At 49.8% G+C, this 15,668-nt stretch overlaps 1 protein-coding gene across 2 annotated transcripts in view; it reads left to right on the plus strand.

The window, feature by feature from the left end:
- Positions 1 to 14,555, plus strand: part of CDRT4 (CMT1A duplicated region transcript 4) — a 30,527-nt gene extending 15,972 nt beyond the window's left edge. For both annotated transcript variants that reach the window (XM_040453150.1, XM_040453151.1), the window contains 2 exons: positions 11,877 to 11,954; positions 13,442 to 14,555. In XM_040453150.1, coding sequence (XP_040309084.1) covers positions 11,877 to 11,954; positions 13,442 to 13,899 — 536 coding nt within the window. In that variant the 3' untranslated portion in view covers positions 13,900 to 14,555. The remainder of the gene's footprint in view (positions 1 to 11,876; positions 11,955 to 13,441) is intronic.
- The last annotated feature ends 1,113 nt before the right edge of the window (positions 14,556 to 15,668 follow it).

A 15,668-nucleotide genomic window follows, 5' to 3' on the forward strand; every position in this document is an offset into this window, starting at 1 on the left:
GGGCACGCGAAGCGTCTCATTTAACCTTCATCAGAAAATCCTACAAGGGAGGCGAGTCATTCCCATTTTACAGATGGGAAAGACTTCAGGCTCAGAGAGAGAGGGGAAGTGATTTGCCCGCACTTAGAAGCAGTGAGTGAAGGTGCCAGGAATTGAACCCAGCTCTTGCCAGGAGCCGTTATCCGTGTGTCGTATTTATTAGGGTGATGCCCTGCTTTCGCCGATGAATCTTATTTTTTTTTCCCCAAGGTTTTTATTTATTTTGACAGAGACAGAGGGGGTGCGAGCAGGGGGAGGGCAGAGGGAGAGGGAGAATCCCAAGCAGGCCCTGCGCTGTCAGCACAGAGATTGTTTGAGATTTTCGCACTGGGCAGTGTGGTACAGGGTGATGGCTTTCTCTGAGATGGAAAAGACCAGAGAGGAAGACTTCCGGGGGTAAGGTGGAGAGCTCTGTTTGAACCCTGAGAAGTTTGAGGTCTTATTAAGATGTGCAAATGATGACAAAGATGGCGGCTGGATAGGTAAGTTTGGTCTCTGGGGACTGGCCACAAGGTTTGGCAAATAGATGAGCTTTGAGGCAACAGAACTCAGCGGTGCCATCTTGGGGACATGCAGGGATTAAAAAAAAAAAAAAAGAAGGGAGCCCAGAAATCATCTGTGTGGGGACTGAAAAGGAGCGATGGCACCACGGGTCTGAGTGGCGTTAAGTCTGTTTGGAAGCCACGTTGGAAGATGTTTCAGGAACACGAGGGGGGTCAGCTATTACCCATGAGCACTTTTGGAAGGTAATGAGGGAGAAGCTTGGGTTACAGGGGAGAGGTGTTTTGTTGACAAGAGTCAAAAGGGAAGTGGGAGGGAAGGCAGCACGTATGTGTCATTCATGAGATGTTAAGAAACCACTGTTGACGATAAGGGTGACGGTACAAAGGGAAACCAGTGTTCCAGAAACTGAGGTTGTCAGTGGCTGAGGACAGAGGCTGGCAGCAGCCAGGTGGGAAGGGGGAATAGTCTGATAGGATGAGCTTCAAAGGAGAGGGAGGAACATGGTCTGAGAATGGCGGTGGGGATTAAGGCGGATGAACACCCACCTCCGGGTCCAGAAACCTGCGGGTCACGAGAGGAGAAACAGCCCTCCGTTGAGAGGAGAGAGGGTCTATCCTTTGGTGGTGATTTGACAAAGCATTCTTGGCAGGAAGTCCCAGGGATGTGTAGGGGTGGGGGTTTCTCCAAATTTTGGAGAAATTGGTTTCTCCAAAATTTGGGTTCTGATCCTCAGCTTTTCGGACTTTGAACACAATTTTATCCATTTGCTCAAGGCTCCAAATAAATCCCACACCTTTTGCTCCCTGGCAGTTCTCTTCCCGTAACGTGGTGGATGCCATTTGTAATCGGGTCATTTTTTTCCTTCTTCCAAGAGCACAGGGGAAGGGTAGGGTCTCTCCTTGGGAGGGTTAGGAAAGGCTTCTCTGAATGGTTGAGTTGTGCTCTGGGTTTTGGGGGACACGCGGCCCATTAGAAGTGGGAAGTGAGGAGAAGGACTCAGGACATGCCCATGAGAAGGACCCGCGCCCAGGGCTCGAGTGCGCAGGGGGACAGTCATGGTGACAGGAGCTCAGATTGGAAGGCGTTTCTGGGACTAGATTGTGAGGGGGGGGGGTGCATTTTGTCTCTAGGAAATAGGTAGCAAATAGGTTTTGAACAGAAGCGTGACCTTCCCGAGACCGGGACCTTCTCGGTTTTTCTCTGATTAGAATGTCATGCCTGGCGTAGTGCTCGAACAAGCACTCAGTAAATATTTGTTGAATGGATGAATGGATATATTGATCGATGATGCTTCTTGCAGCCGCCGAACGGAGGAGGAGCCGGAGGGAAAGAGAATAGAGGTGGCAGGACGTATTTGGAGAACAGAGCCTGAATCTGGGGTGTGAGAGGGAAGGAGGAGTTGAGTTTCTACTTTGAGGGCACGCGATTTGACAGCTTCTTGATGGCTCAGGGACCTTATCAAGAGCATGTACGGTTTCTACTGGGAGTGATAATGCCCGGGATGGCCTCCTTACAGCCGGGGGCTGGAGTGGGGAGCTGGAACCGGTGACCCGTTCACTAAATGGCTCATGCCCATTGTGCTTTTCTAGAAAACCGGTTGGCTCTTTGAGGTTATTTGGTTCCTTCAGCTGTCACCCAGAGTCCTGACAATTGGCTGGAATAGTCTGTCCCTCCTCGTTTGGAGGTTGGGTGACATTCGTTGAGAGGCTTTCACTTGAGTCCTACGCCTTGAACTCTAGGCCCCATACCTTGAAAGTTTAGAGCACTTGTCATTGATCTCATTGCTATCTCCTTGCTAGCATATGTAGTCTTTTTTAATTTAAAAAAATGTTTATTTATTTTGAGAGAGGGAGAGAGCGAAAACACATGCCTGCGAGTGGGGGAGGAGCAGGGAGAGAAGGAGAGAGAGAATCCCCAGTAGGCTCCTTGCTGTCAGTGCAGAGCCCAGTGCGGGGCTCGAACTCACAGACCGTGAGATCACGGCCTGAGCCGAAGCCGGTCGCTCAACCGACTGAGCCACCCAGGTGCCCCTAGTTCGCCACTTTAAAGGACAGGGTCATCACTTCTAGTGGCTAAAATTGGAAACATCTTAAAATCCCCAGGTGCAGGCATGATTTTTTAAGATGTTTATTTATTTTTGAGAGAGAGCGAGGGTGTGAGAGGGGGTGGGGCAGAGAGAGAGGGGGACACAGACTCTGAAGCTGTCTCCAGGCTCTGAGCGGTCAGCGCAGGGCCCAATGTGGGTCTCGAACCCACAAGCCATGAGAGACCACAAACCTGGGCTGAAGCTGGGTGCTCAACCGACTGAGCCACCCAGGCGCCCCGGATTCTGATGGATTGTTAGGCGGCCTCTAACTAACTATGAGGAATCTCTAAGAACATGAGAAAATACAATCAGATGTTTGGGCAAAAATGGTGGGTTCAGAAGGATACGTACATTTTGCGGCCACAACCACATAAGCCAGGAAGGAGAGCACAAAGATAAATGTTGTGTGATGGTAATGGGATTATGAGATTCAAACAATAACCCTTTCCAAACTTTCTATAATGCGGATACGCAATTTCTGTTACGAGACCACGTGGGAATAAATACAGCAAAATGCCACTGGCCGTCATCGACATGACTCATGCCTAGAATTGCTTTTCTAGGAAAGCTGATGATTTTTTTTTCTGCTTCCTCCCCACAATCTGCTAGTGCAGGAGGGGGCTGGCCACGGTGCGGGAAGGAATTTGGGACTCCGCTAATCGGATAGAGCTGTCTTGGCACGGCGGCGGAATTAACCTCCTTCACCCCACCGGCCACAGCTCCCCCCAGACGTTTGAGAGCTTTGCTTTCATCGTGGTCGGGAGTTCTCTGTGACCCAAGAGTTGGGTGCAATGCGTGATGGATGGATTTGTTTACCTTCTGGTGGGAACGGGGATAACGGTGTCCTCCTGACGACACGCGGGCGATAGGCTGACGGAATAACCGAATCCTACGGAAGGCAGCTACCTTCGTGCTTTGCTTTGAGGCCAAGCCTCAAATACAAGTCCCCTTCTTCAAGACAAACGCAGCCCTGGATTCCTAGTGCGTTGAGCGTTTTAAAAGGGGGTGGCCTGGCCCATTGATTGAGGCCAGTCCTGGGAAAACCCTGCCTGTTTCCACTATGCGTTTGCTGGGTTCACAATGACCCCATTGTTCCGGGGAAGCAGGACTTCCTTCTTCTGATTGATTGAACATTGTGGGGCCACACATTGTCACAGTCCCGCTGCTCACGAACCGGCGGTCTGGCAGAGAGAGGGTCTCCGAGCACAAAATGCTGAGGGCCTTCCTTATCTGGTTTCCTGAATGTGAAGTTATAAGACTGTTTCTTGCTGCCTGTTTTTCCACATCTTTCCTACCTGTCTAGCCTATCCATTTACAAGCGTCCCCCAAACGTCCACGGAAGGGAAAGGTTGAAAAGCTCTCTCCTCTGGTGTTGACGTACCGTTTGGAAACGGGCTTTAAGATTTGCATACTGGGGGCGCCTGGGTGGCTCAGTCGGTTAAGCGCCCGACTCCGGCTGAGGACGTGATCTCACGGTCCGTGGGTTCGAGCCCCGCGTCGGGCTCTGTGCTGATGGCTCAGAGCTCATTCTGTGTCTCCCTCTCTATCGGCCCATTCCGGGCTCACGCTGTCTCTCTCTGTCTCTCAAAAACAAACAAATGTAAAAAAAAAAAAAAAAAAAAAAAGATTTGACTACTGGAAGAAGAATGTGGGCTCTGATCACATCAGTCAACATTTGAAAACACTAGAGGCTGGCATTTGAACCATGCCCATGATTTCCCTTGTCTTTCAAGACTCACCATAAACCTCTTCTCTTCTTGAATCTTGTTTCTTGACCTCCCTCCCCACCCGGCTGAGTTAGGAAGCTTGTGCTCTGTCTACTTCAAGGGGCCGTGAGTTCCTTGAACCAAAGCTGTGCCTCATTCTGTTTTGTGTCTCCAGTACCCAGCACAATACTCGGTACACGGAGCTGCTCAGTAATCATCTGCAGAGCGGCTGCTGTGCCTTGCGTTGGCCTATGTACAGGGAACTTCTCCGCTTTATTTTTCTTGACGATAAAGACAACGTGGATTATTCTTGTTTGATTTGTTTTTGGCCTTGGCAGAAAACAAATCTGCCTTGTGAGCCTTTGACATTGAGAAGGGTAGATCCCAAAGCAAGAGGTGAATGTGGAGAATCTGCCAGATGTTTGGGGTGAGCACAGAACTAACTCACAGGCATTACAAGTCTCGTGTTTGGAACTCAATGTTGAAGGCATGCATGAGTGATTGAATGGGTAGTCTATGGCCGTAGGTACTTGAACTTTGTTGCCATTCTGTGTCTCTCAAGGCACACACATGACTGTAAGAGGAAATAGGTAGCGTACAGAAGCGTTTTCGAGAAGCAGTGTACCCCCCTCCCACCCACCATAAACGATGAATCAGGAATGCCAGGTCTGTGTTAGAAGATGGGCATTTCTTTTCTTTTCTTTTTTTTTAATTTTTAAAAGATGTTTATTTGTTTTTGAAGGAGAGAGAGAGAGAGAGTGTGAGCAGGGGAGGGGCAGAGAAAGAGAGGGAGAGAGAGAATCCGAAGCAGGCGCCAGGCTCGGGGGCTGTCAGCACAGAGCCCGACGCGGGGCTCGAACTCACGAACCGCGAGATCACGACCTGAGCCGAAGTCGGACATAGCTAACAACTATGCCATCCACTGTGTGCAACTTAATAGGGTATAGTAATGGGCTCGTTTCCCTTCTCTTTAGAGTGGAGTGTGTGTGTTTGGGGAGGGGCAGGGATGGGGGGGAAGGTGGCCAGCATATCGTTGCATAAGGAGATGGGGAGACCAGCTTGCTTCTCCCCACCCTCGCTCTCCTCTGGCTTAACAGTTCTGGGATTCCCCACACTCCCTGGCCTCAGTGTTTCTAAAGACACATCAAACCCGTATGTTGTAGGTGCCTCCCTGGAGCCCATCAGGGAGAGGTGAGGCTATGGCAAGAGTTTCTGTAGCGTCCACAGGGAGGCAGGGTAGAGAGGTGGAGAGAATCATGATGAGGCAGGGCTCCTGGGAAGCTCGTTGGGTGTGCACTGTATTTCCCTGGCACACAGGGGGTCAGAGTATGCACTTGGCCTGTAAGGTGGTGGTGGGGGGGTGTTTTATGTGTCTCCTGGGAGGGCCACTTGGGACGCACTGCACCGGGAACATTTCTGCTGATCTTAGACGTAAACCTTCCAAGATGCTAACAGCCTAAGTGGCAGCTTCCTCTCCGGCCAAAAGAAATGACGAGTAGCCAGAAGGCAGAAAAGGAAACAGAGGGCAGGGGTGGATAGGCAAGGTTGAGGGGGATAACGCGCAGAGGTGAACCAAAACTCTGCATCCGCTTCCCGTTTGGGAAATTGTTCTTCTGGGGCCAGACCAGACTCTGGGGTGTGGGAAGACAAGATGCCTGCAGACTGGAGCAGGGGAGAGAGGAAAGGGGCTGAAAAAAGGGAAAACAGGGCTAGCTCCCAACGGAGTGCAAGGCTCTCACGTTGGCTTGTCCTGCTCCGTATGGACACTTTTGGGGGACCGAGCCTCTGAGGCCGATTTCAGAGGAAGTGAGTCATTGAAGACCCGGCTATCCCTTGAGCAAGTTCACCCTTCCGTTCTCTTACGTTATCACTGTCTATGGTGCTCCGGGTTCCAAAACAAGGCTGGGGAAGGACGTTGCTTTGGAATCCACACCGATGTTCTCCTGGTAACTAGTTCTTAGGACATTCTCTACCCAATGGGTGGATGGATCCTTCCCTGGTCAAATGAGGTTAGGGAGTACTAACAATTCCCCCTTTTGGAGGGTGACAGAGCGAGGCAACATATTTAGAGGCTCTGAGAAGTGCTGTCCTAAAGGCATTTGTTTAACAGCTCATTTTCCAAACTTCCCTGGCCGAGGGCAGGCTTGCTGTATTTATATTGCATAACAACATAGACCGTGTGAATGGTGTCCCCTGGATTAAATAATCTATGTGGGTTTACAGGGTGACCCTTGGCATGGACCTCCCCTGTCCCCTTTTTAAAAGAAAAAAAAAATTTTTTTTTAAATGTTTAGTGTTGAGAGAGAGAAAGACAGAGCGAGAGCAGGGGAGGGGCAGAGAGAGAGAGGGAGACACAGAATCCGAAGCAGGCTCCAGGCTCCGAGCTGTCAGCACAGAGCCTGACGCGGGGCTTGAACTCACAGACCGTGAGATCAGGACCCGAGCTGAAGTCGGACGCTCAACCGACTGAGCCACCCAGGCGCCCCGTTTCCCCCCCTCTTTTAAGTAAGTAACATCGGTTAACATCTTGAGAGATTCTTGCTTTCTGTGGGACACAGTTTAGGAAACACTGGATTACGATACCGTTTTGATCATCGTGAGTGTGCGAATGGCTTCGCCTCCACAGCATTAGCGGGCTAGAAAGTCTGAGCGGAGTTGGCTTGTATCAATGCGCGTATCTCTCAGTCCTGCCTGGAATCCACAAAATCCCTTTGGAAGATGGTTTCCTGAGATAAGGATGCGGCTTGTGGCCGCAGACAGAGGGTGAGATTAGCTTTGCGTGAGATTACCACCCGCAGCCACGGTTTTCTTAGCTCAGTACTTTAAGGCTCTGGCTGTCCTTTAATGGAAGGAAATTTTCGTATTGGCAGGTGGTAATGGAAATGTACTAGGGTCCTTTTAAATGTTTAAAGGCCACTGACATTCAGTACTATATATATATATATATACATATATGGATCCATATCTATTCAAGAGTGCATCAATGAAAATATGTCTTAAAACAACGAAAGGGCTGAATGATGCCCCTGATCTGTTTCCTAATAAGGCTAAGTTTCCTAAGTGGCTAATACCCTCTAAATCTTCAGTGTTTTTTTGACTTGGTCTCTAAGAATGGTGGTTCCCAAACCTTGCAGTACCTTAGAACCAAGCTTTCAAATTCTGATGGTCATATTGCGTCTCATTCCGACTAAATCCCAATGCTGCCAGGCATAGGACTTTTTTTTTTTTTTAATGTTTATTTCTCTTTGAGAGAGAAAGACAGAGCCTGAGTGGGGAAGGGGCAGAGAGAGAGAGAGAGAGGGAGGCACAGAATCTGAAACCGGCTCCAGGCTCTGAGCTGTCAGCAGAGAGAGCCTGACGCGGGGCTCGAACTCGGAAACGGCGAGATCGTGACCTGAGCTGAAGTCGGTCGCCCAACCGACTGAGCCACTCGGGTGCCTCCTGGCATATGAATTTGTAAAAGATCCCCGGTAATTCCAATGTGCAGCAAAGGTGGAGGACTGATGACTTGGAAACCCTTTAAGCTGCAGACGGCTTATTATAACATCCATACCTCTGTAAGAGAGATAGGACAGGAATTCACATTCATCTCCTAAGTTGAGATAATGGAGGTCCTAAGACCATGTCAAGGAACGTGACCAAGGTCACAGATTTGTGTCTGATTCCAGGCAAGTGTCTGGAGGCCCTTCAGGCAAGGCTGGCCGAGGCCAGCATATCAGGCAAGATTCTGGAAATGGTAGGACAAGAGATTGGGTTCGGGTGGGAGGAGATGGGCTTGAAAACCCAGTGGACTGAACACAGGCCTTTGTGCCTAGAGGAGAAACAAGAAAAGCACTTCAATGTTATGCCTCCTGCCCCTCCCATCAATGCTGTTTCTGTCTGCAGCCTGCTGGTTTGCATTTCGTTTATAGGGAGACAAAATGGAACCTTTGTGCCAGAGTCGAAGGAGATTGTAAAAGCCCACAGCTTGTCTTCAGACTTAATGTCAACTATGTGTATGTGTCTCTTTTATTTTCAGACAAACAAGTCCTCACCATGAGTTCTGAGGCCGTCTCAAACACTCCCTGCCTTGGGCTTGTAGCATCCTGGTTCTTGCATCAACACTAACAGTTCTGTAGACAAGGGGATAAGTCAAGAAATCTCTTTCCTTGGAGGGGAACAGGCATGGGCCGGGTGATCGCTGGGGCGACACCCTCTACATTACTGGGGACTTGGGATGGGTGACCCACAGTTCTGAGATCCATGGTGGGTCTTAGAAGGAGAGATGAGTTGCTCCAACGTTCTTTTTTTTTGTCGTTTATTATTACACAAAGCCGTAGGTTAGCGGTCTATGTGAACGAGTTGTTTCTTCTGTGACCTCAGAAAAAAGATACTGTGACTTCTCCTAACAATGTGCCATCGTGGGGATGCCTGGGTGGCTCAGTCGTTTGAGTCTGTCTCTTGATTTCGGCTCGGGTCGTGATCTCATGGTTGTGAGATCGAGCGCTGTGTCAGGCTCTGCACGGACAGCAGGGGCCCTGCTTGGGATTCTCTGTCTCTCTCTCTCTCTCTTCCCCTCCCCCCACCCCCTCAATAAATAAATAAATAAATGCGTACAGATGCATATACAATTAAATGTCACTTATTCTTAGGTAGTTTTCACTTTTCTTGTTGCTATGGAGAATATAGTTTCATATTTTGAGCTTTATATATGAAGGGAAGTGATTTTTAATTTCTGTAATAAACAATACTTTATTCTCTGGGTTTTTAAAAAGTTGTATCATCCACAAACGATGATAACTGTCTTTTCTTACAGGTAGGCACGCTTCTAATTTCTTTTTTTTTTTTTTTTAATTAAAAAAAAAATTTTTTTTTTCAATGTTTATTTATTTTTGGGACAGAGAGAGACAGAGCATGAACGGGGGAGGGGCAGAGAGAGAGGGAGACACAGAATCGGAAACAGGCTCCAGGCTCCGAGCCATCAGCCCAGAGCCCGACGCGGGGCTCGAACTCCCGGACCGCGAGATCATGACCTGGCTGAAGTCGGACGCTTAACCGACTGCGCCACCCAGGCGCCCCTCTAATTTCTTTTTCGGGTGTTAGGGTAATAGCTACCACTTATATTTATTTATTTATTACATTTTTTAAAAATTTGTTTTTGAGAGACAGAGAGAGACAGAACACAAGTCGGGGAGAGGCAGAGAGAGAGAGAGGGAGACGCAAAATCCGAAGCAGGCTCCAGGCTGTCCTCACAGAGCCCGACGCGGGGCTTGAACTCCCGAGCCGCGAGATCATGACCTGAGCCAAAGTCGGACGCTTCACCGACTGAGCCACTCGGGCACCCCAACAGCTACGACTTCTAGAACAATGTTAAACAAAAGTGACAAATGGGACAACACAAGAATGCCCTGTAGTGTGAAATGTGGTATTGGCTATTGGGCAGATTTTCAACAATCGTATCGAGAAAACATTGCTCTTGTGGTAAGAGTGTTTTTAAACATCAATAGTGGCTGTTGAAAGGATGTGGCTTTTAAAACACATTAATGGGGGCACCTGGGTGGCTCAGTGGGTTGAGCATCCGACTCTTGATTTTGGTCATGATCTCAGTTTGTGAGACAGCCCTGAGTCGGACTCTGCACTGACCGCAGGGCACCTGCTTGGGATTCTCCCCCTCCCTCTCTCTCTGCCCCTCCTCTGCTCTCTCCCTCTCTCTCAAAATAAGCAAGACAAACTTAAAGAATGTGTTGTCATGAAAGATCGCCACTAAGACAGAACAGTGGGGCCTCTGTAAAGCCTGGATCTGAGCCGATTTGACAGAAAGTAGCTTTTTTTTTTTTTTTTTTTAGAGTATGAATAAATGTCTAGAATGCGATCCTTTGTTAGGTGTGTAATAATAAAATGCTGACATTGGGAATAACTTACTTTAGAACTATAGTGGGATTTAAGGTTGCCCCCATCAATAACGCATTTACTTGCATACCACAATGGTTCCTTGGCTAGGAGAATAAAGGGGGCGGAAAACCTGGAGATTTGCTTCTCTCAGGGGAGCGTTTCACACACAGCAGGGCAGCCCCTACAGATGTTGCAGCTGAAAGAAAGATATAGAACCATTAGTCCGTCTAAAGCAGCTTTACTCAGTGTGTGGTCCTCAGACCAGCACTGTCCCCTGGGATCTTCTTGGCAAATGCAAATTCTCAGGTCCCCAAAGCAGACCTACTGAATCAGAATCATAGGGTGCCCCTCCACCCCCACCCCGACGCTGTGTTTTTTTTTTTTTAATTTTTTTTCAACGTTTATTTACTTTTGGGACAGAGAGAGACAGAGCATGAACGGGGGAGGGGCAGAGAGAGAGGGAGACACAGAATCGGAAACAGGCTCCAGGCTCTGAGCCATCAGCCCAGAGCCTGACACGGGGCTCGAACTCCCGGACCGCGAGATCGTGACCTGGCTGAAGTCGGACGCTTAACCGACTGCGCCACCCAGGCGCCCCCCGACGCTGTGTTTTAACAAGCTCTCCCGGCAGTGTTAGCCTTCACTGAGGTTTGAGAAGCCCTGCTCTAGGCTGATGGTTCCCATAGTGTGGTCACCTGACCGCTGGCACGAGCATCACCCGAAATCTTGTTCAAAAGCCTCTGAGACTTTTCCCACAGCAGAAATGCTCCATGGCATTTCAGACGTTCAAGTTCAGATGTTCAAGGACCCCAGAGATGCACAGCCCTGAGTGTACCAAATAACAAATTCTTGGATAAAAATTCTCTGATGCGCGTGTTTCCAGTCTTAGCACTAACTAGAAGGGAACTACCAAGCTCTCCTGGACCTGTTTCCTGTCACTAGGTAGTTAACGATAAAACCTTGCAAACCGTCAGCATCTCCTGCCCCGCCTCTGGTTTAGGACGCTGGTTGTCGAATCTGGAGCTCCGGAGGGGGGGCTCAACACTGTGTTCTTTTCTTTTCTTTTTAAAAAAAATTTTAACGTTTACTTTGGAGACAGCGACAGAATGTGAGCGGAGGAGGGGCAGAGAGAGGGGGAGACACGGAATCCGAAGCAGGCTCCGGGCTCCGAGCTGTCAGCACAGAGCCCGACGCGGGGCTCGAACTCACGAATTGTGAGATCGTGGCCTGAGCCGAAGTCGGACGCTCCACTGACTGAGCCACCCAGGTGCCCCTCAACACTTGTGTCCCAACAAGCCCTTCATACAGAGGCAGCCGTCTTCCAGTTCGAGAACCACTAGACCACAGGTCCCATCAAACTACCCACACGCGTGGCCTCATAGAGCATTGAGACTTCTCTATTTCAGCCTGTACTTGGGGCACCTGCGTCTTGACTCTGGGCTGTAGCCCATGTCTGCCCCTCCCTCTCCTCCGTGCTGGCTGAGAAGCACAGCCAGGAGGCGGAAATTCGGCCCAACAACAGCACAATGGGACTGTGGTAACAAAGGTGACATCTACTGGGACTTCCCGAGCTGAGCTCCCCTGCCCTCTCCCCCGCTCCACGGGAGACCTGTCCTCTTCTTGAAGATCGCCCTGTGGTAACCCTGGCTAACAAGTGTGTTTTCCTGAAGGTATCTGGGCCTTGAATGTGAAGAAGAACTCTTTAATGATGGAGGTGATTGAAGCAAGAAAGGCGAAGAGAGACAAAGGTAGGGCTTGGGCTTAGCAACGGGAGCTCCTGATGCAGGGCTGGTCGAAGCTTCCAGACCTGGGGAGGGAAGGCAAAGGGGTGGGGCTCCGGGTGGCGGCTCCTGTTATACGCGTAGAGAGAGTATAGCCGCGGAGGACTGTGGTTCATCATGACCTTCGCCTCTGCCAGATACAAGCAAATGCCTCCGCCTGCAAGGTCGTTGCATCCTTTAATAAATATATTTTATTTTGAAGCAATCTCTGTACCCCCCACACGGAGCACAAACTCACGACCTCGAGCCCAAGGCTAGCATGCTCTATTGACTGAGCCAGCCAGGTGGCCCGAGACCTTTGCATTTTGCATTTGCTTTGAGGGCACAGAAATGAGCCCTCGAGTCTATACTTGGAAGCTTGGGTGTGCGTGTTTTGTATTGTTTTGTTTTGTTTTTGGCGAAAGGTGATGTTGCACATCTTGCCTTCCTTGGGCCGAATAATACACAGTTCTTGCAGGGAAATGAAACCTTCCACAATCCGTTCTTTATTGACAGAGCTGCTCCTAAACGAGCTCCAGCTCAGGAAACGTCCGCCAGGCGGCCTGGGAATAACTGTCCAATCTGCATTTTCTCTGGTTATCCCCATGGCTAGTGGTTTTTTTTTTTTTTTTCACCGAATTTAGGTTGGACACGGCGAGACCAACCTTTTAACTTCCTTGCCTTCCCCAGCCCCCAAAGGAATGGGCTGTTTGGTACACTAATGAACAGACTTTCTAGTAAAGCCTCCCTAACCCCAAATGCTTGAAACCTCTGGCCAGCGCTATAGTGAAAAGCTTGAGGATTTTTGATCCCCTTAGATTTGAGTTCAACGCCCCCCATTTGCTAGTTGTGCAAGCTAATCCGCTTCAGTAAAAGCTTTGCATAACCTATTTCTTGTAACCCGCAAGAAGGCTCTATGAGATCTAATCTTGCTCGGCCCACGATTTGACCCAGGAGGCAGCTACGGTTTAGAAGGGCTACCGGGCTTGCTCGAGGTTCACGGTGATCTCGCAGGTAGAGAAGGAGTTTGGACTCAACCGGTCTAATTGCACAGCCCGTGTGTCTCAGGGCTGACCTGTCGCGCGAACCTGTTCCAAGCCCTTCAAACGTATCGTTTTGGCTGATCCTTACAATTGCCTTCCGGTAACCAATTTTGTCGGTGAGAAAAACATTAGACGGTCAGAGTGCGCACAATTTGACGTTCTTCGAAGGTCTGAGGCTGAGCCTGCCAGCCTCCCAAGGTCCCCCACCTTTTACCACCACGCTGTTCTTCAACTGGTAGACACTCTGGAATGTCACTCTGTCTCCCATCTTTGGATTCGCTCTTATCCCCGCTGAATACAAGGGGTGTAAGGGCCGTTAGGCATGATGGGGGAAACGTTCAAAACGTGGTTCCAAGACCCTCCGATTCGTTGAAGAACTGGACGGTGGTACCCGAGTGCCTCTAAATCACCCGTGTTTCTCTTTGCTGGTAGAACTCACAGAGAACATCGGTCTTCCCCTGAGTCTGCTTGAAAAGCACAGCCCGTGGCCAGCCTATGTCACCTACACATCCCCGATGGTGAAAAAACTCATTGAGAAAAGCAAAGCCAGGGACCTGGGTTCTATGCAAGCACTTGAAGAAAGCCAGCGGGCCTCAAAGCAGAGCCAACCTTCCGGCATCGCGCAGCTGAAAAGGAGAAAGTCATCTAAGTCCTCCGGAGACGCGATGTCCAAGGACAGGAGGTCAGAGACCATGTTATCGGTATGGAGCACGTATTCGGTGACGAGCCTGGGGCCCGCTGTCATGCCTGAACCGATACGCTTTCATACGGAGTCCAGAGAAAACCCCACCGCAAACTATAACAAGATCATCTTCTCTCGAAAACCTATGATGAGGATCCTTCCATACAGCTCACTTCTAGCCAACAAGGAGACACATTCGAATGTTTAGCAGGGAATCCCAGCAACCACCCACCGCCCTCCCTTCCCAAGACGGTACAGCAACGAAGCTCCATAATTCACCAATTTTACTACATCCTCTGAATGTGAACTTGCCCCTGCTTGTGCAGAGGTTGGCCGGAGACAAACCGGATCAGAATGTGGGCCGCGGGTGGGGGGTGGGGGAACCCTCTCCAGCGTCACCATCTGGTAGGGATGGGAAGTGCCATGTTCTAGTTCCTGCCGTAGATGCTTAGAACCTAACTGAGGGTGAATCAGTCCTGGTCTAGGCAGGAGACAGAAATCACCCCGGTTGTGATGCCAGCGATAATGTAATGTGAAGAATTACTAACCAGGTGGCTGAAAAAGGCAGGGGGGAGGCCACACAGGTATTAGGGGCGGTAGCACCTGTAGGAAGCAGTTTTCACAAGGCTGCACAAGGGAAGATATCGGACTTGTTAAAGTTAGGCACTTGGAGAAGGGGTGCGCGGGCTGAATCTCAGATTTCTGAGATGCGGGGGACAGGGGTGCTCCTCAGCAGGTTCCCGGGGTCTCTGAGCTCAGAGAAAAGTTCCTGCGGGGCCGGTACCTCTGAATCTGAGGAGGAGAAGGTCTCTGGCTGAGGCGGGCTCCGTGGTTGCTGAGAAAACCAAAACGCCGGAGTCCAATGCTTCTGGAAGGGATTGACCCTGCTTTGAGCAGTTCCCAAGAGGCCCCAGGGCAACTGATGTTAAACTGAGTCTCAAAGCAGTCAAGCCTTGTCTTTAGATTCAAGGGGGATCTTGTCAAGAGAGGGAGACCTAGCTGATCTTACCTTTGGGGTTTGTCTATTGAGCAGGGCTCCACTGATCGCTCGTCTCTTTGACCTCTATAGTCATATCTGTGAAGCAATGAACACCCACCTCGCTTCCCTCAGCAGAGGCGTAGAGGATGTGATGTGCAAGTCGCTATGAGGGCCATTCGAAGAAGCTGGATTTGCCATCCACGTGGCCACTCTCTGCATACACGATTCGTGCAGAAACGTCGGCACTCACCTCTGGCTGCTGTGAGTAGTGTTGGGAGAGCTGCACAAGTGAGGAGCTCCGGACCGATTCCTGGGGTATCCGACCTTGGGCAGAACCAACTCTTGCACAAATATAGGTGGTTTCCAGCTGAATGACTGCATTTTGTATCCGCGGGTCATTTATACACGTGGAGGCAGGTGATACATTTCTCCAACGAGACTTACTCTTTCTTCTATCCTTTGGTGGGAATTTATAACCAGAACATATCTGGAGTGTCTTTGGGAGCATATTTACCTATCCTGGGAGCACCAGGGATGTCTCTCGGGTCCTCGTGAATGAAGCTAGTCCCACCAGATGTCTAACATGGAGCGTGAGAGTTGATGGAGACTTGGGATTATTTCTTCCAATCCCTTTGAGGGCCGAGCGGTTACGGTTTGAGACAAAGCTTTCTAGGTAGGTCTTTAACACTTTTTACAAACGTGTCTGTATGCTCTCTAAATTAAAATGGTTTTCTTTCGGGGCGCCTGGGTGGCGCAGTCGGTTAAGCGTCCGACTTCAGCCAGGTCACGATCTCGCGGTCCGTGAGTTCGAGCCCCGCGTCGGGCTCTGGGCTGATGGCTCAGAGCCTGGAGCCTGTTTCCGATTCTGTGTCTCCCTCTCTCTCTGCCCCTCCCCCGTTCATGCTCTGTCTCTCTCTGTCCCAAAAATAAATAAACGTTGAAAAAAAATTTAAAAAAAAAATGGTTTTCTTTCTTTTTTAGACAGATAACATCGTTTA

The sequence above is a fragment of the Herpailurus yagouaroundi genome, unplaced genomic scaffold, assembly GCF_014898765.1.
Source record: "Herpailurus yagouaroundi ecotype Mexico unplaced genomic scaffold, PumYag 208, whole genome shotgun sequence".
Taxonomy (NCBI): domain Eukaryota; kingdom Metazoa; phylum Chordata; class Mammalia; order Carnivora; family Felidae; genus Herpailurus; species Herpailurus yagouaroundi.